A 27,084-nucleotide genomic window follows, 5' to 3' on the forward strand; every position below is an offset into this window, starting at 1 on the left:
AAAAAGTATCTGAACCTTTTTGGAATTTCTCACATTTCTGCATTAAATCACCATTAAATGTGATCTGACCTTTGTCAAAATCACACGGATGAAAAAACAGTGTCTGCTTTAAGTAACTTGGTGAGCTGTTCCATTTTTCCTCCACACATGACGTTGGGTGTTACCCCCCAAAAATTCAACTTTGGTTTCATAAGTCCACAAAATATTTTGCCCACAAATTATGTGGAGTGTCCAAGTGCCTTTTTGCGAACATTAAACGAGCAACAATGTTTTTGTTAGACAGCAGTGGCTTCCTAGGCGGAGTCTTCCCATGAACCCCATTCTTGGCCATTGTTTTACATATAGTATAGTTGATGTGTGCACAGAGATATTGGACTGTGCCTGTGATTTCTGTAAGTCTTTAGCAGACATTCCAGGGTTCTTTTTTTAACCTCTCTGAGTATTTTGCGCTGAACTCTTGGGGTCATCTTTGGTGGACGGCCACTCCTTGGGAGAGTAGCAACAGTACCAAATGCTCTCCATTTATGGACAACTTCTCTGACTGTCGATAGATGAACATCCAGACTTTTAGAGATGGTTTTGATCGCAGGTCTTCAGACAGCTCTTTTGACCGAGCCGTGATGCACATCAGAAAATGCTTCTCATCAAGACATTTCTTACCAGGTGTGTGTTTTATAGTGGGTAGGGCAGCTTTAAACCACTCATCAGTGATTGGGCACACACCTGACTTAAAATGTTTGCTAAAAATTGGTTTCAATTGCTCTTTAAGTCTCCTTAGGCAGAGGGTTCACTTACTTATTTTCCCCCCATCTGTCATTGTTTGCATGCTATCCTCATTAAAATATGAAAATCTCTCAATGTTTGGGTGGTTTTAGTTAAAACAGACACTGTATTTTCATCTGTGTGATTTTGACAAAGATCAGATCAGACTTGATGGTGATTTTATGCAGAAATGTGAAAAATTCCAAAAGGTTCAGATACTTTTTCATACCACTGTATACATATATATATATATATATATGAACTCATTTGCCGCCATTGATGGACATCCAAGCCCCTGAATTCAAATGGTTTGGGCGTATGTCGCCGTCAATGGCGGTCAAAGAGTTAAAAGGTTTCAGACCTCTTAAACTAAATTTCTCAAGCGTCCAGGGTTGTAGAACCAATGCTAAGGCAAGGGGTAATAATCGGAAAGTAATAAGATAAAATAAAATTGTATAAATAAATAAATAATGAATTATATGCATATGTCTTTCAGTTTTGTTTTGTTTTTGGCCAGTTTTGGCCAAGAATTTTGCTTTTGCTACATCCCTAATTTTAGCATAGCATAGCATAACATATCGTAGCTTCACGTAACGTAGAGTAACGTAGCGTAACGTAACCTACCGGAAGGAAGCGTAATGTACTTTAATAAGAGCTGGTTTTAAATTTTAGCCAATAGTTATTTTTGATGATTTGTAGGATCTATCAACCCGGGTTGTTTTTGTTTTTAAGATTTCTAATTTTTCTTTTTAAACAATTGATTTCTTCAACTTCCTCAATTTTATAGACAACGTTTGTTTTCTGTTTTGAGTTTCAATATTAAATTTTTCCCGTCAAATGTTTTGCTTTTGTTGATCAACAAAATTGGTAAGTCAATAACACTAAAAGTATTAAAGACAGATGCAGAAAAAATAAACTTGGGCGGTTGGACGGAAGAGCCAGTAGGGACATCTTGAGGCCGATTGGTGTTACTACTATGACATGGAATTGTAATATGTAGCAATTTGGGCGCTATCTGCTGGCCAACATGTCTATTTACAGCAATAATGACAGGAGATGGTATTATAGTGATTTTTTTTCATGTAATTTATACCTTTAACGTGTTCGTTTGTGTCTGTTTTTATCGCAGCTACCTATTCTAGCGCTATCGGTCATCAGTCTCTACTTCCTGGAGCTAACCGATCTTTTCCAACCAGTGCATTCTGGGTACAGCTGCAATGACAAAAGTCTTTCTCTACCCTATGTCACACCGCAAAAAGAAGTTTGTCCTCTGCCTCTGCTTTTCAGCTTGGCTTTTGCCATTCCTACTACGACCGTGAGTAGAATGCACTTACAACACGCTAGATGCTACAGTATGTACGTATGCTATGCTAATCACGTGGTGTCCGATCATCAGTCATCCGCGAATCGAAATGAGGTCATCGCTAGCAGGACGTTCGTCATTGGCTGTCAGCCCTCCCACTTCAAACGGATTGGACGTTTAGGGTCGTTAGTGGCAGCCAATGAATTAACTAATATACGTAAAGCTTTGGAGTACGGACCCCCTAAAGGGAGATCGACAGAAATAAAATAAATTTAAGCATTATGGTGCGTACCAGAAGATTGTATCTAGGGCTCTGGCAGTTAGCCAATTGCTGTAAACATTAGGATTATATAGCATTCAAGCTAGTGGACTTTTCCTATGCAGGTTAGCCAATTGGTGTAAACATTAACATTATATAGCATTTATGCTTTCGGACTTTTGCTATGCAAGTTATCCAATAATTGTCAACATTAGCATTATATAGCATTTAAGCTAGGACTTTTGCTATGCAAGTTAGCCAATTGGTTTCAACATTAGCATTATATAGCACTTAAATTTGCGGACTTTGGCTATGCAAGTTAGCCATTTGTTGTAAACATTAGCATTATAAAGCATTTAAGTTAGTGGACTTTTGTTATGCAAGTTATCCAATTGTTGACAACATTAGCATTATATATCATTTAAGTTCATGGACTTTTGTTATGCAAGTTATCCAGTTGTTGTAAACATGAGCATTATATAGTATTTAAGCTAGCGGACTTCTCCTATGCAAGTTAGCCAATTGTTGTAAATATTTGAATTTTATAGCATTTATGCTAGCAGACTTTTGCTATGCGAGTTAGCCAATTACCGTATTGGCCCGAATATAAGAAGGTGTTTTTTGCATTGAAATAACAATGGAAAAGAGGGGGTCGTCTTATATTCGCGGTCCAGACATTATACCCATTCACGATGCTGGATGGCGCCAGATATCATTGAATTGATGTTCTGGCATGACAGATCAGCTACTCTCCCCATTCACGACGCTAGATGGCGCCAGATATCATTGAAGCAAGCGATGTTCTGTCATGACAAATCTCAGCTACTCTCAAGTTTAACCAGTTTGCATTATTTTATTGCAATGTTTTTCCTTATTCAGATTTGTTTCAAGACTGCAGTTACAGTTAGACTTCACTTTGGTTAATGCAGTTATTGCAATTTTGTTGTTTTATCACAATAGATTGGTTTATTTACATTTCAAAAACCAGAAGCCATTCATTTACGAATGTGATCGCATTTTAGTTTACATATTTAAATGTTCTGATATTAAGATTTGAATGAGGCAAAATAACATGCTTTTTCTCTCTAATATATTGTTATAATCATTTGTTTCAGTTGTACTGTGATTATTTTCTGTATAAAAATTAATTTGGTGTTCAAAAAGTATTTTTTCAAACTTGAGTCTTGAAAAAGAGGGGGGTCATCTTATGATCAGGGCAGACTTATATTCGGGCCAATACGGTACTTGCATAACAAAAATCTGCTAGCTTAAATGCTATATGATGGTAATAACTGTTTTTTTTTTGTTTTTGTTAATGAATAAATAATTTAAAAAAAGATGGCATGGATTCATAAATACCTCCTCTTTATTTACTGTTTATATCTACCCCAAAATGGTTTCTTTAAATTGTTTTAAATACCAAAATACTAATGATTTTTTTTTTTTTTTTTTTTTTTTTACATTTTCTTCTAATTCTTTTGCTTTTTTAAAATCTTGTTTTTTAAAAATTTTTTTTTAGAAGTTTCTTTTTTTTTTTTTTTTTTGAGATATTTGAAATAAGTAATATATATTATTATTTTCATATACTCTATATGTAGTTCCCCAATGCTTTTTGATGTATATATTTTTTTCAAAATAAAGTCAGGCATTAAAGAGATAAAAGGAAAAACATGTTTTGGGTCAAATGGATTAGACGTCTGTCACCGTCGATGGGCACCGATAAATAAATTTATGAGATAACATTAAAGCAGTTACATCAGTAGCAGGATGTTGATGTGTTCCCTTAGTTTGACAGTTGTAAGTGGCAATATGGCTACTTTACCATGTGCTAAATGTAAAAATAGTTCATATTAAGAGCAGATCTTGTTCATCTATCATTGTGAATGTCAGGCAGTTAGCTGAGCTGCCAAATGAATGATTATTTTTCTTTTGTTTAGATCCTAATAGGAGAGGCTATTCTATTCTGCTATCTATCCAGGAGGTCATCGACCATCCAGACTGAGGCCAACATCAGCGCCGCGGGCTGTAACTTCAACTCCTACATTCGCAGAGTTGTTCGCTTCATTGGTGAGGAAACGCCTTCAGCAACTTGAGCCACAGAATACTACTACAGTGGTACCTCGAATTAGGAAGGCTTTTGTACACCAAAATTTGATTGTACAAAGTTTTTTGAAGCTTTTTTCACTTTATATTACTAAAAATCATTCATCATACGAAAGATAAAACGTGATGATAGATCATCCCTGCTCGCAGCAATGCAATAGTGTAACTTCGTTTGACTATAAATGCAACAAATGAAGTGCACACACCACAATGTGCTACATAATGCTCATGTATGTGAAAAAAAGAAGAATACAGGTAGTCCCCAGGTTACGAACGAGTTCTGTTCCTATACTGGCGACGTAAACCGAGTTTCTGTGTAAGTCGGAACCCTTTGAGTACCCCAAAAACTATTGTATTTTGTTTGATGATGGAGGATACACTGCCCTCTGGTGGCAGCGGTGGGTCTGGCTGGACTGTCGCCTTGAATGACAGATTCAGACGTTTGACATGGATAAAGGACAGCTGCGCTCTGGTTTGGCCCACATAAGGCTGTAAGTTGTTTCAGCTAATATACTGTATATGTGTGTATGCATTTGTATTTAAGTTTAAAGCCACAGTTTGTGGAGTTACGTGAAGTTACGCGTAAGCGATTTGCTATGAGAATTGTAAATACGTTATAATACTTTTTCTAGGCAAATTAATCTACTAAGTTTCCATATTGATCAGACTCTATGGATGTTTGAACACCAGTTCTTTTGTGTCAAGGGTTTTACTGTTAAAATGTGTGTCGTTTTGAACGTAAGTGTACATATGTGTTACAGCTTTACAAATTGTCAAAAGTGAAGGAAGCCAAAAGCTTCAAAAAGCACAACTGCCTTGATTGATGTCTGTAAAGCTGAACAACTTCCCGTTTAGTGAGGACAGAACACGTCATATTAATAAAGTAAAGAAAAAAATAAGATACTGTGAGGGACAATAGGGTACTGTTTATGCGACTAAAAAACAACTGGAGACAAAATGGCGGACGAGACTCCGGTGTCGTAACGTCGAAATCGCTCAGGTCGAGTACGTCGTAACCCGGGGGCTACCTGTATTAGATCATTTTACATGTTATTTTCACACTAAACCGCAAGAGGGAAAAAGATCCTCACCCAAACAATGACAATAACAGTCATCCTAATACCGTAATTTTCGGACTACAAGTTGCTAATTTTTTCCCTCATTTTGAATCCTGCAGTTTATAATCTAGTGCAGCTTATTTGACAGTGGCATCATAAGACTGCCAAAAAAACACCATAATAATGACATGACAGTATCTTGGGCATTAATGAATGTTTATGACAGATGTTATTAAGTGTCATCCAGCAAATTATATCACCATCTCCTGCTCGGATCTTTCACATCCATTCAAAAGTGAGATAACTTGCCAGATGACACAAAATGGCATCTGTCATAAGCATTCATTAATGCTCATGGCAGTGTCATGTCATAATTGTGATGGTCTTATGACAGTTTTATAGCGCCAAAGTCAAATAAAGTGTTACCAAATACCTTAACTAGCAATTGATGAAACAACCGGAACAGTAACTGAAGAAATAATTAGCACAGAACTTGAATTTTGATTATTTACATCTGTAGCGCTGCAATGCATGCTAGGAGGCACAGTGGACGACAACAGTGTTTACAGCAGGTGGCATAAGAGGTTGACAGTCTCCTCCAAGGGAGCAGTGATGGCCAAATGAAGCATCTTGAAGCAATGAAGCCAATTGGTTCAAAGCTTCATGGTGGTTCCTTTGGTCTTATGACAGTCTTATGGCGCCACTGTCAAAAAAATGTGTTACCAAATACCATAATTAGCAATTAATGAAACAACTGGAACAGTAACTAAAGTAATGATTAATGAGCACAGAATATAAATTTTAAATGTTATTTCCATCTGTAGCGCTGCAATGCACGCTAGGAGGCATGTTGGACGACAACAGTGTTAACAGCAGGTGACAACAGAGGTTGACTGTCTCCTCCAAGGGAGCAGTGATGGCCAAATGAAGCTTCTTGAAGCAATGAGAATGAACCACCATGAAGCTTTGAAACAATTGGCTGAAAAGCTTCACGGTGGTTCATTTGGTCTTATGACAGTCTTATGATGCCACTGTCAAATAAAGTGTTACCGGTTATATCTTGTGGTGTAAATATCCCATAATACAGTGAGAACAGCTGCGGCTTATAGTCCAGTCTGGCTTGTCTATGGACAAATGCCGTTTTTGTGTCAAATTTGGTGGGTGGCGGCTCATAGTCAGGTGCGCTTTATAGTCTGAAAATTACAGTATATCAGCTGATACAGATCGATCTTGGAATAATTCTTAGCCGAATGTAGCAGGCTTCTGGCCCAGACGTGACGTCAGAGTTGAGCATTCACGCATGGATTGCTCTTGTAATTGGCTGTCGGTGTTGCCAAGTCAGCCTGGCAGGAAAGCAATGCGCCGCCACCTGTAATTAGTGCCATCTGTTTTAAGTTAGCTTTTAAAGTCATTATGTGTAGCTCCATTGATTTCTTTTAGTGTCCTTTCCCAGGTATGACATGGAGTTGTAAGTCGAATCCCGCGACGGTGCTCTTCTGAAGCCACGCTTTTGTGCAATTAAGCGACAAGTCCGCGCCAGAGGACTTGTTTCGGAAGTGCTGGCGGAGCAAAATCTTTGTCTGTGTGCTGCTTCGTTTACGTGTTATGAAATAGGAATCATGTAAACGGGTGCTGCAACGATTAACTCGAGTAATTCCATGAGAATTATTTATTCGTTTGGGTGGATAGTGGCAACAGTGAATATGACATAACTCATCTAACATGGCTGGATCCAGCTGCTCCCTGTTAAGACCAACATAATGTATGCTATTGTTTGAGCTAAAATGTTTGTGTATGCATTTGTTATTTAGTTTAGAAGTGTATTTAGCAGATTTTTGTGGGAGTATTTGTTTGAATGATTTGTTGAGAGCAGTTAAAAAAAATAACGCTAGCATTTTATAGCATTTAAGCTAGCGGACCTTTGCAATGCAAGTTAGCCAATTGTTCTTTTGATATATTTTGTTCCTCATTTCATATTTTTTTTACACTGTATGAGGGTAAGTTCAGGTATTTTTATTTATTTTTGAATACACTTATTGCTCTTGTGAAATGAAAGTGCAATTCTGCATTGTTTGAAAACAGAATAGGATAGAATAGCCCTTTATTGTCCTTATACATCATTATACGTTCAATGCACAACAAAGATCTTTTTATGTTGAAAATTCTTATGAATAAATGCTTAAATCCCTGAATTCTTTATAGATATGAACGTAAAACAGTCTCAATTCTTGGTTAAAAGCAAAATAACTGGGCAGTTAGCATTTATCTTACGTAATATGTCAAAGTATGATGCTAGTCTGTAAGCCAATGTGGTGTCCGCCTTAAAAAGAGCTTTTTACATTGAAAATTCTTGCGAATAAATCCTTAAATCTCTGAATTCTTTATAGATATGAACATAAAACAGTCTTGATTCTTGGTTAAAAAGCCGGGCAGTTAGCATTTATTTAACGTAAATTTTGCCAAGTATGCCGTAGCGCAGGGGTGGGCAAACTATTCCACAAAGGGCCGCAGTGGTTGCGGGTTTTTGTTGCAACCCTTTAAGAGGACAGATTTTCACCAATCTGCAGTGCAATCAGTTGATTGCAGGCAGGTGCTTCTCATTTCTGCTGAAACCTCATTGGATAAACTATTTAAACTATCTGTGCTGGGTCAGTTGGAACAAAGACCAGGACCCACTGCGACCCTCGAGGACCGGTTTGCCACCCCATGCCGTAGCGGCTAATTTCTCCAATTGATTTTTTTTCACAACGTTTCAAAATGCATGCTAGGTACGAAAAATATAATAATTACCTTGAATCCTCGAAGAAATCACTCCTGAAACAATTCTTCCTGTTTTTATGCGGTACAGCTTCGTACTTTTTCAATCTTAATCCGGAATTAGTTCGCTGCGTGTGTTTGAGAATAACTGCTCTTGAATCGTCAATATATTATGAAGTCTATGTTAGAAGGTACAGTATTTTTTTGTTGGTTACACTATGGTTTTAATATATTTGTTTCGTTCTGTACTAAAACAATAGAAGCAGACATGTCTCTGATTATTGATTAGCATGTTAGCAAAAACACTATTTCCCTTTACTACAACGGAATCAAACTTCTCCTGATTTTTCACAGGGGTCCATATCTTCGGCCTGTGTGTAACCGCGCTGATAACGGACATTTTTCAGCTTTCGACTGGACAGCACACACCTTACTGGCTGGACGTGTGCAAACCCAATTTAACGCACATAAATGTATCAACTTGTGATGAAGCTTTTATTCTGGAAGACATTTGTTCCGGACAAGACACTCCGCTCATCATTGCTGGGAGGTAAATTGCTACCGATACTAATGCGAGTTTCCGTATCGGTATCAATACGACACTAGAATGACGTTATCGGTCTAGGGCCGTTAGTGGCAGTTAAAAATGTAATTTGTTCTTCTGATATTATCACTAGTAGACGTACAATCTATTTGAAGTGAAGGGTGTCAGCAAATGAACGTTCACTCGCTGCTACCCTCCCACTTCGAACGGATTGGACGTATCTCCCCGTCAATGGTAGCCAGTGAGTTTTAAAAAATAAGATTTGTTCTTGATGAACCGTCACCCCAAATAGTTTATCACTATTAGCTGTCCAATCCATCTAAAGTGGGAGTGCTAGCAGCAAATGCACGAACGTTGCGCATTCAAAAGCAATTACTTTACAGTAATTTAGGATTTACTAATATATTTTTCTTCAAAAAGTGTGGTATCAGTTTCGGCTGATTCTACAAAGAATCAGTAATGGGAGGCAAAAAATTGCGCACCACACAGGTAAGCATCAACAAAGAGAGATTATGGCCGTGGACAGTGTTGTCACAGATTACTTAAAAAAGTAATTTGATTACTGATTACTGATTATACCTAAAAAAAAGTAATCTAATTACTTTACTGATTACTTTATTATCAAAGTAACTAATTTACTTTAAAAGTAACTTATCAGTTACTTTTTACCAATTTTTCTCCTTTTGCTGCCTCAACATAAAAATGACAACAAAAAAATGTCATCGCATGTAATTGAATTTTTGACATAAGGCTTAATCTTTGAGTTAGCGGGGGTTTAATTAGTCGATGGAGTTGATTTCAACCACCATTGACTCGCGCTAGCTTAGCCACCCCGGAGCCCTGAAACTAGCAAATAACTGACAAACTGCACGGAATTTGTTCAAATCAACTCCAACGAGTAAATAAACCCCCGCTAACTCCAAGATAACGCCTAATGTCAAAAATTCTGAACTTCCCATTTAAAATAAAGACCTAGCTGTTAAAATATTGTCTATAAAAGTTGTAAAGCAATAAAACAACAAAAAATAATGAAATGAACAAAAATCAAAAATTACTTAGTAACGCGTTACTGACAACACTGGCCGTGGAGAGACGGCTTCACATACATGTTAGCTTAGCATTAGCAATTAAGGTTGATGTGGCTACAAGTAGGGTTGCCAACTCTCTATTAAAAAAAAAAAAAAACACAGAAAAAACAAGGACACCTCATTGGTAGAGTCAGCCGGCCCGATAACCGTCATTCTTTAATTCTTTTTTTGGGATGTAATAACTGATTTATTTTGTTAATAATTACATTATTATAATTGTACCCAAACCTGAAATAATTAGGTACATATTTGAGTGATATAAGCACATGGAAAAACAATATTTATCAGCAATGTATTTTAAATACAAAATAGTACTAAATACTAGGGCTGTCAAACGATTAAAATTTTTAATCGAGTTAATTACAGCTTAAAAATGAATTAATCGCAATTCAAACCATCTCTAAAATATGCCATATTTTTCTGCAAATTATTGTTGGAATGGAAAGATAAGACACAAGACGGATATATACATTCAACATACAGATCATAAGTACAGTATTTGTTTATTATAACAATAAATCAACAAGATGGCATTAACATTATTAACATTCTGTTAACGCGATCCATGGATAGAAAGACTTGTAGTTCTTAAAAGATAAATGTTAGTACAAGTTATATAAATTTTATATTGAAACCCATCTTAATGTTTTCGTTTTAATAAAATTTGTAAAATTTTCAATCAAAAAATAAACTAGTAGCTCGCCATTGTTGATGTCAATAATTACACAATGCTCATTCATGGTGCTGAAACCCATAAAATCAGTCGCACCCAAGCGCCAGCAGAGGACGACAAAACACCGAAAAACACAAGTAACAAGTGGACATTACACTGTGCTGTCATTTTAATCTGTTTGAGCGGGGCATGTGGGTTAAATGCGTCAAATATATTAACGTGATTAATTAAAGCAATTAATTACCACCTGTTAATGCGATAATTTTGGCAGCCCTACTAAATACAGTAAAATAAACATCTATCCTGCTAAATTTGAAATAGTATGATAAATAATATTTTAAACTAAAATAATTTAACCCTTCAGGTCCTGAGCCTTTTTTATGGGTGTTTTTGGCCTTTTATAAAAAGGGCAAACATAGACTTTGAGGTAAACTTAGGTGTGTTTAAAGTCCTCCTCAAATACAAGTAAAAAAAAGTATTTGTTGAAAAGAATACTCAAGTACTGAGTAACATTGTGAGTAAATGCTTACAATGTCTGTTTTTTTTTTTTTTTAAACAATGGTGTATTTTTTTCTAAGCAAAACTTCATCTGTATGAACTGTTATTATCATACTGTACTACGATGAGCACTCGTTTTTTGCGGTAAATGACGACCAGAACTCGCCGCGATAAGTGGAAAAACTGCGAAGTAGCGCCCCCCCCCAATTTTTTTTTTTTTCCCTAAGTATGATTTTTAAAAAATTATGTATGTGTATATAAAGTATATATACAGTATATACACACACAAATATATATATTTTTTTGATAACTGGTTTAAAACATGTTACTTTCCCACAGAATTATCTTTAAACCAGAAAAAAGTAGATGCCTAATCCATTAAAAAAAAAAAAATGATTGTCTTTATTAAATGCTTCGTTGAATGAGTCTGCTCCAGCTGCTTTCACACAATAAGTTGCCAAAGCAACTGTTTAACAAGTTAAACGATGATTGACGCATGCGGCGCTTTGAAGGTCAAGTCAATGGCAAAATCAAAGCTGTCAATCATCGTTTACTTCAATAAGCAACTCCAGTTCACTCTCTGAAGAACAAAGAGCAGGGAGAGGGAGGGAGGGAGAGTGAGACTACGCGATTGGCTCGGGTCAGCTCATCTGTATTTTTAAAATTTTTTTAATTGACAAAAAAAAAATCCGTGATGGACTGAAGGCGCTAAGTTTGATGCGCGAAGTAGCGAGGAATCACTGTGTAACTTATTACATGACCATATTATGCCAAAAGATGACCCAAAAATCCTTGAATTCAGACCAGAACAAAACTAAGAAACTCTTCCAAAGAGCATGAGTGCCCTCGAGTAAAAAAAACAAACAAAAACATTATTACCACTGATTGGTATAATAGTCATTTGGTTATTGTTGCGACGTCTCATGGCTGAAATTGAGACAGCCACTGTTTGCTTCTTTGGCAAAAATAAAGTCAATATGTAGAATAAACATAAATTTGTCATTTTGGCAATTGACTGGCCACATTTGACTGATTCTTCTTATTTTGTAGGAAGTCTTTTCCCTCTCAGCATGCGTCTATGGCTGGCTTTGCTGCTGTTTACGTCTCAGTAAGTCAATGCATGCACAGAAATATAACCCACAGGTGACCTATGATATCAGTTTTTCGATGGCAGTAATATTTTTTAAAAATTGTTATTTTAAAAATTATTATGAACTGTGTTTCAGATGTATTTAAACACAGTGCTGACAGACTCCACAAAGCTACTGAAGCCTCTCTTGGTGTTTTCTTTCATCATGTTGGCTATCCTGGCCGGATTAACCCGGATCATCCAGTTCCGGAACCACCCCGTTGATGTCTACTGCGGCTGGATTCTGGGGTTAGCCGTTGCGTCCTACCTGGTAACGCAGTCAACAAATAGTTTTGTCCATTTTTTCTGTCGAAATTGCTGTTTTCACGTGCTGTCAGACTGACAACGTATATTTGTATACAGGGAATTTTTGCGGTGGGAAGTTTCCGGCCTGGAGAAGATAAGTCGAAAAGGCGAAAGTTGTCTTTTACGTTAAGGAAGCCTCCCCCTTCTTCTTTCCACAGTGTGTGCCAATCAGAAGTCAACAATAGCCATCAAGGTAAAGAAACGAAACTATTCGGTCAAGATTAAAATAACTAAATGGTAAACAACTGGTGATATATACTGTAGCTGATATAATGGGTTGGTGTTTATTTAACATTCTTTCTCATGAAGGCCGCCCGTTAGTGCTTGGGAGATCATCTTTATTTGTAATTTGCACCACCTAGTGGTTAGTCTTACATGATGAAATAGCATAAGACAGATTTAACTTCTAATAATGACTGTTTCATTTGTTTTTTTATAACCAACATGTTTTTAAAAGTATATTGGCCTCAAATATCATCAAACAAAATCGGCTTTAGATTAGGGCTGTCAAACGATAAAATTTTTTAATCGAGTTAATTACAGCTTAAAAATCAATTACTTGTAATTAATCGTAATTAATTAATCGCAATACAAACCATCTATAAAATATGCCGTATTTTTCTGTAAATTATTGTTGGAATGGAAAGATAAGACACAAGCTGAATATATCAGCATACAGTACATAAGTACTGTATTTGTTTATTATAACAATAAATCAACAAGATGGCATTAACATTATTAACATTCTGTTAAAGCGTTCCATGGATAGGAAGACGTGTACTTCTTAAAAGATAAATGTTAGTACAAATGATAGAAATTTTATATTAAAACCCCTCTTAATGTTTTCGTTTTAATAAAATTTGTAAAATTTTAAATCAAAAAATAAACAAGTAGCCCGCCATTGTTGATGTCAATAATTACACAATGCTTATTGGTGCTTAAGCCCATAAAATCAGTCGCACCCAAGCGCCAGCAGAGGGCGACAAAACTCCAAAAAAACACAATTAACAAATTGGCATTGCACTGTGCTGTCATTTTAATCTGTTTGAGGGGGGCATGTGCGTTAATTGCGTCAAATATTTTAAAGTGATTAATTTAAAAAATTAATTACCGCCCGTTAACGCGATAATTTTGAAAGCCCTACTTTAGATGTCGAAAATTGGCACAAAAAAAAAAAAAAGATGTCGGCATCAGCATTTGAAAATCCCTTATCGGTCAATTTGTAGTTTCCACTTTGTTGTGTTCTTTTTACCTTGCGATCTAGTGGGCCACCACATGTTGTCAGTCAGCCAAGCAGAACCGATCAGCATCAGGACCACTCCCCACAGCTTGTCCCCGGAGCCGCCGAAACGAATCCTGACACGAAGCGCCTCCTACCGGGAGCCTTCTCAATCCAATCTCAAGGTCACCAATGCTGATTTGGAGATGATCATTCCGCCCAGCCCGATGACGGCTTGTGATAAAAACTTCAACAGCAGCACGTTGCCAAGGTAACTAATAGAATTCTAATTTTGAACAGGAGGGCATTTAAAAAAAAAAAAAAAAAAAATTAAAACAGCAAAACCCTAACCGGAGGTGAGGGCGCGCGAGAGCAGAATTAAAAACGCCACGATTTTGACGAGATTTTATCGCGTACTCACCTTGTTTCAATCCAAAAACTCCATGTAGCATGTATCACCAAGTGTTAAGACACAGATGTGAAGGGCCACAGCCGGATTTTTAAAAGAAAAAAATTAATAAAAAGAGTTCAGGGGCTTAATGCGCCATGAATCTGCTATGGCAGCATATAGACATATTGTTCTATCAAACACAACAGTTCTTTTGGCTTAAAATGCAGCTGTTTATTTTAAAGAGGGGTGCAAGAGCAGAAACTGCTTTTTCAGCCCTGTCTTTGTTTTCCGCCATACAGTGGGGCAAATAAGTATTTAGTCAACCACTAATTGTGCAAGTTCTCCCACTTGAAAATATTAGAAAGGCCTTTAATTGTCAACAAGGTTAAACCTCATCCATGAGAGACAGAATGTGGGGAAAAAAACAGAAAATCACATTGTTTGATTTTTAAAGAGTTTATTTGCAAATCATGGTGGAAAATAAGTATTTGGTCAATACCAAAGGTTCATCTCAATGCTCTGTTATGTACCCTTTGTTGGCAGTAACGGAGGCCAAATGTTTTCTGTAACTCTTCACAAGCTTTTCACTAGGGGTGTGACAAAATATCGAAATGGTGATATATCGTGATACTTTGTTTCCCAAAAGGTTATCGATATGCTCCTGTCAAGAATTGCGATATCGTTTTAAAAATGTGTCAATTAAAAAAAGTTTTTAAATTTGAAAAAAGGCTGCCATTGACGGTGCTCGACGCCCAATCCATTTAGACTGGGAACGTTCGTTCGTTCAAAACCAGAGCATTCACAGTCATTCGGTCCGATTTTCGGGGCATTTACAGGTCATTTCCTGTTGAGTTTCAGTCACGGCCCATTCATTTGGGTGATTCCCAGGTCACTTTCTGTTCTGTAACGCAAAATAAACAGCAAGTGACCCATAAAATACCCCAAAATCAACAGGAAGTAACTGAAAATCAACAGGTAAATGACCTTAAATGGCCCAAAATTACTCATTGCCTGGCATTGGCTGCCACTGACGGCATAGACGTCCAATCCATTTGAACTGGGAGGGTGGCAGCGAATGAACATTCGTTCATTCGCTGCCACCCTCCCACTTCAAACGGATTGAACGTGTACTAGTGATAAACTCATTCCAATTCACAGCAGAAGCTTGTTTTTCTGTTTATTAGTTCTTTTGTAGAATATCCTAGAATGATTTCCTGACCAATGTATCGAAAATCGTTGTGTCGCCATATCGTCAGATCATAGTTATCGTGAGCTTTCTATCGCAAATCGTATCGTATCGTGAGGTACCAAGAGGTTCCCACTCCTACTTTTCACACACTGTTGCTGGTATTTTGGCCCATTCCTCCATGCAGATCTCCTCTAGAGCAGTGATGTTTTGAGGCTGACGTTGGGCAACATGGACTTTCAATTCCCTCCACAGATTTTCTATGGGGTTGAGATCTGGAGACTGGCTAGGCCACTCCAGGACCTTGAAATGCTTCTTACGAAGCCACTCCTTTATTGCCCCGGCTGTGTGTTTGGGATCATTGTCATGCTGAAAGACCCAGCCACGTCTCATCTTCAATGCCCTTGCTGATGGAAGGACATTTTCACTCAAAATCTCTCGATATATGGCCCCATTTATTCTTTCCTTTACACAGATCAGTATCCTGGTCCCTTTGCAGAAAAACAGCCCCAAAGCATGATGTTTCCACCCCCATGCTTCACAGTGGGTATGGTGTTCTCTGGATGCAATTCAGTATTCTTTCTCCTCCAAACACGAGAACCTGTGTTTCTACCAAAAAGTTCTATTTTGGTTTCATCTGACCATAACACATTCTCCCAGTCCTCTTCTGGATCATCCAAATGCTCTCTAGCGAACCGCAGACGGGCCTGGATGTGTACTGGCTTCAGCAGGGGGACACATCTGGCAGTGCAGGATTTGAGTCCCTGGCGGCGCATTATGTTACTGATAGTAGCATTTGTTAATGTTGTCCCAGCTCTCTGTAGGTCATTCACTAGGTCCCCCAGTGTGGTTCTGGGATTTTTGCTCACCGTTCTTGTTATCATTTTGACGCCACGGGGTGAGATCTCGCATGGAGCCCCAGATCGAGGGAGATTATCAGTGGTCTTGTACGTCTTCCATTTTCTAGTAATTGCTCCCACAGTTGATTTCTTTACACCAAGCGTTTTACCTATTGTAGATTCAGTCTTCCCAGCCTGGTGCAGGTCTACAATTTTGTCTCTGGTGTCCTTTGACAGCTCTTTGGTCTTGGCCATAGTGGAGTTTGGAGTGTGACTGACTGAGATTGTGGACAGGTGTCTTTTATACCGATAATGAGTTAAAACAGGTGCCATTAATACAAGTAACGAGTGGAGCCTTGTTAGAAGTAGTTAGATCTCTCTGACAGCCAGAAATCTTGCTTGTTTGTAGGTGACAAAATACTTATTTTCCACTCTAATTTGGAAATAAATTCTTTAAAAATCAAACAATGGGATTTTCTGTTTTTTTTCCCTCATTCTGTCTCTCACGGTTGAGGTTTACCCATGTTGACAATTACAGGCCTCTCTAATCTTTTCAAGTTGAATAACTTGCACAATTGGTGGTTGACTGAATACTTATCTGCCCCACTGTATTTCCCTCGCGCTTTTTATGCATATTTGCCAAAAATGTGAATTCATCAAGGGGTTCAAGAGAAAACAATTCCCAGGATTAATTAAAAGATTCTATTCCAGTAATTAACTCACTGTCTGCCATTGACGGCGCTAGCTAGAAGGAATGTTCATCATGTGAGGAAATGAAATGATATCGAGCGAAAAAAGAAATATTTCTTTTTTAAATTTTCTCATGATTGTCCAAAAACTTGTTCCTTCAGGAACCACGGCGGCTCCTCATCAGAGGGTTGTCGCGTTCCTCGTCGACACGCCTCCATCCACACCTCCATGGATTCCACCCGATCCAAACAGCTCCTCAGCCAATGGAAGAATAAAAACGACAAGCGGAAACTGTCCCTGCAGGTCATGGACGGCATCAGACCAGCTTCCTTATCTCCGCAAAGAGACATACATCTTCGCTATCCTTCCGAAACACCCGCCGGAGGCATGGACGCGGAGCTCCACGCGGGAAGCCACCTCTCGCCAGCTGCTGGACAAGAAGCTCACATCCCAGCCTCTTATATAAAGATAGCCGCCAGTTGCGTTCAAAATAAAACTCCCCAAATCCAGAACGGAGGAAGTGGCTACTCGGCCGGACCGAGAATGATCATCCAGTCCCGCCCCGGATCTTCTCAGCTGGTTCACATCCCCGAAGAGGAAAATTCTACCGTCAAGGATCAGGAGAGCGAATCTGAAGACAGCACTTTTGATGTGCTGGCGTCTGCGAAACAGAAGTGGGTGAGGGTTACGGAGAAAAGCACGCTCCCATGTAGACCGCTCAGCGCGGGCGGGCAGCCTCGACTCATGCAGGTGAGTGGTAGACATATAGGAGTGTAACATATTTTTAGCCGAAAAGGTTATCCGTAATTTTCGGAATGTAAACTGCTACTTTTTTTCTTCATTTTGAATCCTGCGGTTTATAGTCCAGTGTGGCTTATATGTAGATTTATTTGGATTAATAGGTAACACGTGCCTCCTAACATGCATTGCAGCGCTACATATGTAAATAACAATCAAAATTCATGTTCTGTGCTAATTATTTGTTTAGTTAATTCTTCATTAATTGCTAGTTATTGTATTTTTTAACACTTTTTTTTGACAGCGGCGTCATAAGACTGTCATAAGACCGTCGTAATAATGGCAAGACGTTATTAACAGATGTCATGAAGTGTCATTCGGCAAATTATGTTACTAACTCCATTTATGTCCAGCTCTGATGTTTTACATCCATTCCAAAGTGAGATCATTTGCCGGATAACACCAAATGACATCTGTTATAAGCAGTGTTGGGCACGTTACTTTAAAAAAGTAATTAGTTTCATTCCTCACTATTTCTTCAAAAAAGTAACTGAGTTAGTAACTGAATTACTCTATAGTAAAAGTAACTAGTTACCAGGGAAAGTAACTATTTCCGTTACTTTAAAAAGAACTTGTTGTATGTCAAAGAATTTGACATTTTCTGAGCAGTATTCGAGTCAGTGGAATAGAGAAGAACAGACAGGTAGTTAACTTGTTAGGTGCTTCTGCAGATTTGAATTACTTGCCACAGATGTCGACAAAAGCTTTGCCCCGGGACATAAATTACACATTACATGCAGGTTCTTTCCTTTAATTTCGACAAACTTGAAATAGTGTCTATATCTCCACCTCTTAAAGGACAATTTTTCCTCTGAATGGTCTGCTATCCCGACCCTGTGCATCTGTTTTGCGTAAGTGTGTTTGCCACACGCGCTGTTCTGGTTTGCTTGTGAAATCACCGGCTCTGATTGGCTTACCACGACACATGACTTTAACCCTCAGCCAATCACAATCACTTCAATCGCATCTCTCGAGGGGCTGCATTCAGGTAGGCTCGTTTCCCGACAATTCACGTCACCTTCAAAGCGTCTGCCGTCCTCAAGATGGAAGCAGAATTATTGCTGTCTGACAGTGGGAGATGGGAACGAGGCTGCTCAGGTGTAGCAAACACAGAAACGTTACCAAACTTTGGAAATCATTGTCTAATTGAATGAGCAGGGACAAACAGCTTGGAGTCAGAAGTACGTGCGCTATTCTCGAACGTGAACGCATCCCAAGTCTTGGATGACAAATCAACAGAGCAGAGAGTCGACTCGACACGGCTGGTAGTTTCTTCAATTTATTCAGAGTAAGTAACGCACCGCTTTTGACCGTCAGTAACGGTAACGGCATGGTAACGGCATTGTAACGGTGGAAAAAGTAATTAGTTAGATTACCCCGTTACTGAAAAAATAACGCCGTTACGTAACGGCGTTATTTATAATGGCGTTACTCCCAACACTGGTTATAAGCATTCATTAATGCTCATGACAGTGTCATGTCATGATTGTGATTGTCTAATGACAGTCTTATGGCGTCACTGTCAAATAAAGTGTTGCCAAATACCATAAGTAGCAATTAATGAAACAATTGGAACAGTCACTGAAGAAATAATTAGGCCATGAAGAAATTCGGCCCCCCAGCCAAGTCGCCGGAACCACGACAGCCGAACCAGTAATCGTCCCGCTGGTGCAGCCCCAGCAAGTCGGCCGGAAAGGCCAAACTCCGCGCGTTCACTCCAGCGCTAACCCTTTTTACTGACTCCATTTTGAACGGTTTAAAGAAGGCTCACCGAAAACAGGTTGTCGATTTATTCATCGACCATGATCAAAAGGCAAGGCAAAACAGACGACGGAGAGGCAATGCTGGGTCCGCAAAACAACGGATACATCAGAATGTTCCAGAGAAGCAACAGTTGTTAGCTAAATGTTCAGTCTTTTGAAAGATGCGGTGGAGTGGGCGGAAGATGTGCCTGGGTGTTGTCTTGGAATCATCCTTCCGTGGCAGGTTTGGGCAGTCAAGTTCATGCGTCATTTTTCGTGGCTGGGTCGTGGTTGCCACGGCAACTGATGCATATGTTGACGTCTAAGGCGCCAGGCTATCAACATGTTGCCTTGGTAGGGCGGTGGTGTCCTGACTCCACCGAAGAGATGCTGACGTTTTTGTCCTTCGCTTATCAGGTGAGGGCTGATAAGCTGGTCCACTTTACTGTGTCAAAGTGCAGGGAGTGAAGTCTGCCTAAACTATGGTTAAATGCTTTACTATAATGAATGTGTTAAACTGATCCAAACAGTTACACGGTGTCTGCGAGAAAGGCAACTATCCCCTATAGCCAATGTTATGACAGTCATCAAATAAAGTGTTATTAACCGGTAATAAATAAAGTATTAACCAGTAACACTTTATTTGACGAGTGTCATAAGACCAAATGAACCACCATGAAGCTTTCCAGCCAATCGGTTCAAAGCTTCATGATGGTTCATTTGGTCTTATGACACTCGTCAAATAAAGTGTTATTAACCGGTAATAAATAAAGTGTCATTAACTAGTAACACTTTATTTGACGACTGTGATAAGACCAAATGAACCACCATGAAGCTTTGCAGCCAATCGGTTCATTTGGTCTTATGACAGTCGTCAAATAAAGTGTTATTAAACGGTAACACTTTATTTGACGACTGTCATAAGACCAAATGAACCACCATGAAGCTTTGCTGCCAATCGGTTCAAAGCTTCATGGTGGTTCATTTGGTCTTATGACAGTCATCAAATAAAATGTTACCAAATGAACCACCATGAAGCTTTGCAGCCAATCGGTTCAAAGCTTCATGGTGGTTCATTTGGTCTTATGACAGTCATCAAATAAACTGTTACTGGTTCATTTCTTTTGGTGTAAATATTCCATAATACAGTGAGGACAATTGCTGTTTATATTCCAGTGCGGCTTATCTGTGAACAAATGCCGTTTTCGTGTCACATCTGGTGGGTGGCGGCTTAGAGTGTGAACATTTCGGCATATGCATTATGCTCCCACCAAGAATTGATATATCGTCTTTAAAAAGTGTCACTGTGAGCTAATGTACACACTATTCTAATGGAAGATTTTAGTAGCAACCTGTTGGATCCTTCTTTTTTTTTTAAACAGTGACAGCTTTTTTAAAACGACATATAGATTCTTGGTGGGAGCATATCGATAACCTTTTGGGATACAAGGTATCTCGATATATATCACCTTTTTGATATATTATCACATGCCTAGTAGATGTTGTCAGTCAGGTGAGCTGGCTCATTACCATAATCTGTCTTTGTAGGTGATCGGTTTCTCGAAACCGCCGGGTTTGCTCAATTCCCGATCAGAGGACGGCGGCAGCACCGTCAGTTGCACCGGATCTATTCGCTACAGAACCCTGATGGACCAAGACCCGTCACCGCCGGCTTCTACTACTGGTGTAATGGAAGGTATGTACTCTTCAAACTCTCAAGGTCCCATTGTTTTACTAATTAATTCATTGCCTGCAGGTGACTGGAATTTGACTTAAAAAAATCTTAAATTGAGATTAATTGCAACCCTAAGCCTATCAAAAATACAATAAATTTGCCCTTAATTGTTTTGTTTTTTTTATTGATTTTTTTAAATGTGCCAAATTTTCAATTTATCGCCTATATTAGTGGGAAAAAAATAGAAAATAGAAAGAAAAATAGAAATAAAAGAAAATAGTCATCCGTTTTGTCTTCACTATGACTTACAACAAGGCCAAAAAAAACTTGTGAAGGTGATTGAAAAAAGTGACATTTACAGAGTATATCGATTACTCGTTTAATTAATTGTCCTTTTAAACAAAGACTGTCTTTACGGATACGTACAACAAAGTCGGCCAAGTCGAAGTCCCATTGTTTAACTAATTTAACTCATTCACTCCCAACCATTTTCACTGGAGCAAGGCCCTTTGCTCCCGGCCGTTTTACTGGATTTTGACTGATTTTGCAAGGCCCACAGAAAATTCTCTTCTATTTCTATATAAACATGGAATCCACCAAAAGAAAGATTAGACTCTCTTCTTTCAGCAGGAGAAAAAAGTTAGTTTGTATCTTTTTTAGGGCTGTCAAAATTATCGCGTTAACGGGCGTTAATTAATTTTTTAAATTAATCACGTTAAAATATTTGACGCAATTAACGCAGATTACCCGCTCAAACAGATTTAAATGACGGTACAGTAAAACACCACTTGTTAATTGTGTTATATGGAGTTTTGCCGCCCTCTGCTGGCGCTTGGGTGCGACTGATTTTATAGGCTTCAACCACCCATCAGCATTGTGTAAGTAATTATTGACATCAACAATGGCGGGCTACTAGTTTATTATTTGATTGAAAATTTTACAAATTTCATTAAAACGAAAACATTAAGAGGGGTTTTAATATAAAATTTCTATAAATTGTACTAATTTTTCTTTTAAGAACTACAAGTCTTTCTATCCATGGATCGCTTTAACACAATGTTAATAATGTTAATGCCATCTTGTTGATTTATTGCTATAATAAACAAATACAGTCCTTATGTACCATATGTTGAATGTATATATCCATCTTGTCTTTCCATTCCAAAAATAATTTACCGAAAAATATGGCATATTTTATAGATGGTTTGAATTGCGATTAATTGCGATTATTAAGATTAATTAATTTTTCAGCTGTAATTAACTCGATTAAAAATTTTAATCGTTTGACAGCCCTAATCTTTTTCCATTCTTTAGAAATCAGCATTAGAAAATAGCTTAGTTTGAGCAATTTTCCCATTTCTGATGAAAAAACAGAGAAATTGAGCTTTTTGTAAAAGGATACATTTCAAACATAACTTTGACTTTAACAAAGCTATTTTTTGCTTTAGTTACATCCCAAACATCTGAATAATGTTTTCCTTTTACAAAATGCCATAAACAACAAGACAAATAGAGCTTTTGATAGCAAAGTAACAATTTATTTACACATAACTAACAGAGAGATGACGCTGTTGTGGCTGCGACAGCCGGGGTAAACCTTTCCCTCATCGCCGCCTGTCTCATAAAGATGGATTTTTTTTAGTCTTTCTTTTGTGGTGACCACTGTCTCGTGGCGGAGTTCGCCTGGGGAACTTGTGTCCCTGCGGGGGAACTGGTTTGGCCATGCGCCAGTGTCCCGGCTGAGTCGCGGGACACTGGAGGGTGCGGGGGACGAGAGCGGCCGAGCACAGCTCTGCTTGGCGAGCAGTACGGACTCAACAGCATCGTCCACTGCACTGGTGGTCCCGGTTGTTCTGCTCGGTCGTCCAGCGCTTGGCATCTCGGGTATCTTCCCGGTTGTTTTGCCCGGTCGTCCGCCGCCTGGCATCCTCGACGTCCATTCGGTCGTCTTCCGCCAGCGCCCTGGCCGTGCAGCCCGGCCGTTCGTTCCGTTGAATCGGGTTCGGGGTCTTACCAAATGCGCTACTGCCCTCCAGTGGCCAGTTTTATTCCTTTAAAATGGATTTTCAGCATTGTGCTTTGGAGCTAAGTTGAATCAGAACCCAGAGATGTCTCTTGTGAAAAAAAAACGTAAAAGACGTATAAATACGTCTTTGGGACACTGAAACAATTTAAAATAGATCATATTTATACGTTTTTGGGAGCAAATGAGTTAATTAAGTTGTCTGTTGCTATGTTCATTCGTCATGTACGTATGCAATACTCATGTACAGTCGAGTTGGCGCAAGTTAGGCGCCATCTGTTGGCCAAAATATGCAGTATGCATATCACAGGAACAGGTCTATTTATGATGTTTTCCGAAATTTCCAGGTTCGCGGTGAATCAGTAACAGGCACACTTTTGCTCAACAGACGATGTTTATTGATTAGAAAATGCAGAATAAATGAGATTTATTGATTACAATCCCACAAGAGCAAGCAAACAGATATCAAAAACAAGCAAACAAATGGTAACGTGATGCTAGATTTGAGTTTGTCAACCCGAGAATCCCCGCGCTACGTTACAGCACAACCAAGTGTCCCCTAGCAATGAAAATCGCTTACCGTGACAAACGAGTGGGAACCCAACAACACTCCAGTAAAGCGGCAAAGGGGCAAAGCTAGGCGATCCGTATGTGACCCCTGGCGGACTTCACGGGTCGCCCGGAAGTGTCCGGTTTTGTAAGGACGAACCCCTCGGAGGCGGAGAGGCCAACTTCCACCCCCGAGCGGTGCGGCCCCGTCCAATCACAAGCATTTAAGCTACTTTTGGTTCAGCCCCCTTGAAAAGGGGCTTTTCACATGGGACAAATGGTCAATATTATGGGTGCAAAACAGTTATCTCTATGGGACCCAGGCGTGTAACTATGGGACCCAGGCGTGTAGTAAAACAATACTATGGTGCAAAACAAGTTATCTCGTGAGATTCTCAAGCGCGTTTCCTGACTATGGCAACAAGGTGAAAAACAAGAGAAGTTGTTACAATCTATGTCACAGAAGCAATCATACATCACAAAAGCATAATGTAAATTTTCCCCCCATCATATGACGATCGAAAATGTTTTATACCGTCATATCGTCATGTTAGCTGAAACAGCTTACAGCCTGATGTGGGCCAAACCAGAGTGCAGCTACCCTTTATCCATGTAAGACCGAGTCTCCTACTCGGTCATAGAAGCCAAGGCGACAGTCCACCCGCACCCAACGCTGCCACCTGAGGGCAGTGTATCTTTCATCATTAAAAAAAAACAAACAAATACTTTTGGACTTTTTGAACAGTTATTTTTAAAGGGTTAATTCCAATTTACGCGGAAATTCGGGTTATATCGCCAGCGTATGAACGAGGGCTGCAGCTATCGAATATTTTAGTAATCGACTGAAAATTCTATCGATTAATTGAGTAATCGGATAAAACAAATATATTTTTTGGTGAAGAGCAATTATAAATATACATGAGAAAATAAGAGATTTCATCTAATCTTAAACCATTTCCAGTCAATCAATGTCTTTATTTTCGATGTATATTGTTGAAAACAGCCAACAATTGCATCTCAGATGTAACTAGAATAAAAAAAAAAAGACTAATTCACTGCTTTCACTCAAAAAACCTTTAGATCGTATAAAAAAAAAAAAACATATATGGCGGACAACACTCAGGTGACTTGAAGTTCCGCTCTGAGACCCCCAATTTAGCCAACTTTCAAAACTGTCCAATATGCACGTGTGATACATCACTGGAAAGCTTAAAATCTCAATTTTCTGGGGGAAGAAAAATTTTGAGCAGAAGGCAAGGCAAGGCAAATTTATTTATATAGCACAATTCAACACAAGGCAATTCAAAGTGCTTTACATCACATGAAAACCATAAAAATCACATTTAAATCAACACAACGTAAAAACCAAGACAAAAGATCGCATTTAATCACAGAATAAAAATAAATAAATGAAAATAAAACAAAAATAGAAATAAAGCCAAAACTACTACTAATAATAATCATTGAAATCAGCAATGGAGATAAGCACAAGAGGAATAGAAGGCAGGTAGATTGAAATATATAGACAGTTATGGATATGCAGTGCTAAACAAAAGCGTTTTTAGCCCTGATTTAAAGGAGCTAACGGTTTGAGCATACTTCAGACGTTCGGGTAACTTGTTCCAGAGGTGAGGAGCATAATAACTAAATGCTGCCTCACCCTGCTTGGTTCTGGTTCTTGGAACATGCAGAAGACCCGTTCCAGACGACCTTAGGGGTCTAGATGTCTCATAGGAATCTGACAAGTCAAGCATGTATTTTGGTCCAAGGCCATTAAGTGTTTTGTAGACGAGCAGTAGTATTTTATAGTCTATCCTTTGACTCACTGGAAGCCAGTGTAGCGATTTCAAAACCGGTGTAATGTGGTCCAGCTTCCTTGTATTTGTGAGGACTCTGGCTGCAGCATTCTGTACTAGCTGCAGCTTCCTGACTGATTTTTTATCAAGACCTGTAAATATACCGTTGCAGTAGTCCAATCTGCTGAAAACGAATGCATGCATAAGTTTTTCCATGTCTTGTTGAGTCAGAAGCCCCTTAATTCTGGTTATATTTTTTAGGTGGTAATAAGCGGATTTAGTGACGGACTTTAGATGGCTATCAAATTTTAGGTCTGAGTCAATAATTACGCCAAGGTTTCTGACTTGATTTGTAGCTGTAAGTGACATTGTGCTAAGTTGGCTGCTTATCTTTGACCTTTCCTTTTTTGGCCCAAAAATGATCACCTCTGTTTTCTCCACATTTAACTGGAGAAAATTCTGGCACATCCATTCATTGATTTGATGAATGCATTTACTCAGGGAGACTAAGGGACTATAATCATGTGGGGACACAGAAATGTACAGTTGTGTGTCATCTGCATAGGCGTGATAGGAGATGTCATACTGTTCCATTATCTGAGCTAACGGAAGCATATAGATGTTAAATAAGAGTGGTCCAAGAATTGACCCTTGAGGGACTCCACACGTGAATTTGGTTCGTTCTGACTGATAATTTCCGATTGACACAAAGAAATCCCTATCATGTAAATAGGATGTGAACCACTGAAGAATAGTGTCAGTAAGCCCTACCCACTGTTCCAATCTGCTGAGTAGTATGTTGTGATCAACCGTGTCAAATGCGGCGCTGAGATCCAATAGTAGCAGAACAGATGATTTGCCTGCATCGGTATTCTGACGAATATCATTTAGGACTTTGATAAGCACGGTCTCGGTGCTGTGTTGTGGCCGAAATCCAGACTGAAATGAGTCAAAAAGATTGTTTTGGATCATAAAAGTCTGGATCTGTTCAAACACAACCCTTTCGATAATTTTCCCCAGGAATGTCAGATTTGATATTGGCCTGTAATTACTAATGGTTGAGGCATCCAGATTAGGTTTTTTTAGGAGAGGTTTTATTACTGAAGTTTTTAAAGTCTGAGGAAACTCTCCTGTTTGGAGGGAAGTATTTATAATCTGAAGTATGTCTGGGGCTATGCAATGAAAAACAGTTTTGAAAAAGTTTGAAGGAAGGATGTCAAGGCAGCATGTTGTGGGCTTTAGTTTCGACACAATTTCTGTTAAAGTGGCATAGTCCAAGAGGCTAAACTGTCTAAGATTGACGTGGGGGACATGTTGGGAGGCATTTAGTGTAACATTTGTTAATCCGGAGTTGCACACAGTCTGTCTAATCATTAGTACTTTGTGTGTAAAAAATGCTGCGAAATTATTACAGGACACCTCAGATGCCAATTCCTGAGGTATTGATGCTTGTGGGTTTGTCAGTTTGTCAACAACAGAAAATAGTGTGCGAGTATTGTTGGTGTTTCTACTAATGATCTCTGAAAAATATGATTGTCTAGCATTTTTCAGTTCCTGGTTGTATTTGCGAAGACTCTCTTTGTAGATATCATAAAAAACTAGGAGTTTGTTTTTTCGCCATCTGCGTTCTGCTCGTCTACAAACTTGCTTTTGTTTTATAGCTAGTATGGCATTTCTCCAGGGTGACCTCTTCTTT

At 38.7% G+C, this 27,084-nt stretch overlaps 1 protein-coding gene across 1 annotated transcript in view; it reads left to right on the top strand.

The window, feature by feature from the left end:
- LOC130929336 (phospholipid phosphatase-related protein type 4-like) overlaps nucleotides 1-27,084 on the top strand; it is a 38,735-nt gene that overhangs the window by 5,655 nt on the left and 5,996 nt on the right. Inside the window, exons 2-10 of the mRNA XM_057856420.1 lie at nucleotides 1,892-2,077; nucleotides 4,262-4,391; nucleotides 8,597-8,792; nucleotides 12,096-12,153; nucleotides 12,272-12,445; nucleotides 12,538-12,673; nucleotides 13,745-13,970; nucleotides 16,967-17,555; nucleotides 20,894-21,041. Of these exons, the coding sequence (XP_057712403.1) occupies nucleotides 1,892-2,077; nucleotides 4,262-4,391; nucleotides 8,597-8,792; nucleotides 12,096-12,153; nucleotides 12,272-12,445; nucleotides 12,538-12,673; nucleotides 13,745-13,970; nucleotides 16,967-17,555; nucleotides 20,894-21,041 (1,843 nt within the window). The remainder of the gene's footprint in view (nucleotides 1-1,891; nucleotides 2,078-4,261; nucleotides 4,392-8,596; nucleotides 8,793-12,095; nucleotides 12,154-12,271; nucleotides 12,446-12,537; nucleotides 12,674-13,744; nucleotides 13,971-16,966; nucleotides 17,556-20,893; nucleotides 21,042-27,084) is intronic.

Source organism: Corythoichthys intestinalis, chromosome 14 (assembly GCF_030265065.1).
Source record: "Corythoichthys intestinalis isolate RoL2023-P3 chromosome 14, ASM3026506v1, whole genome shotgun sequence".
In the NCBI taxonomy this organism is placed as follows: domain Eukaryota; kingdom Metazoa; phylum Chordata; class Actinopteri; order Syngnathiformes; family Syngnathidae; genus Corythoichthys; species Corythoichthys intestinalis.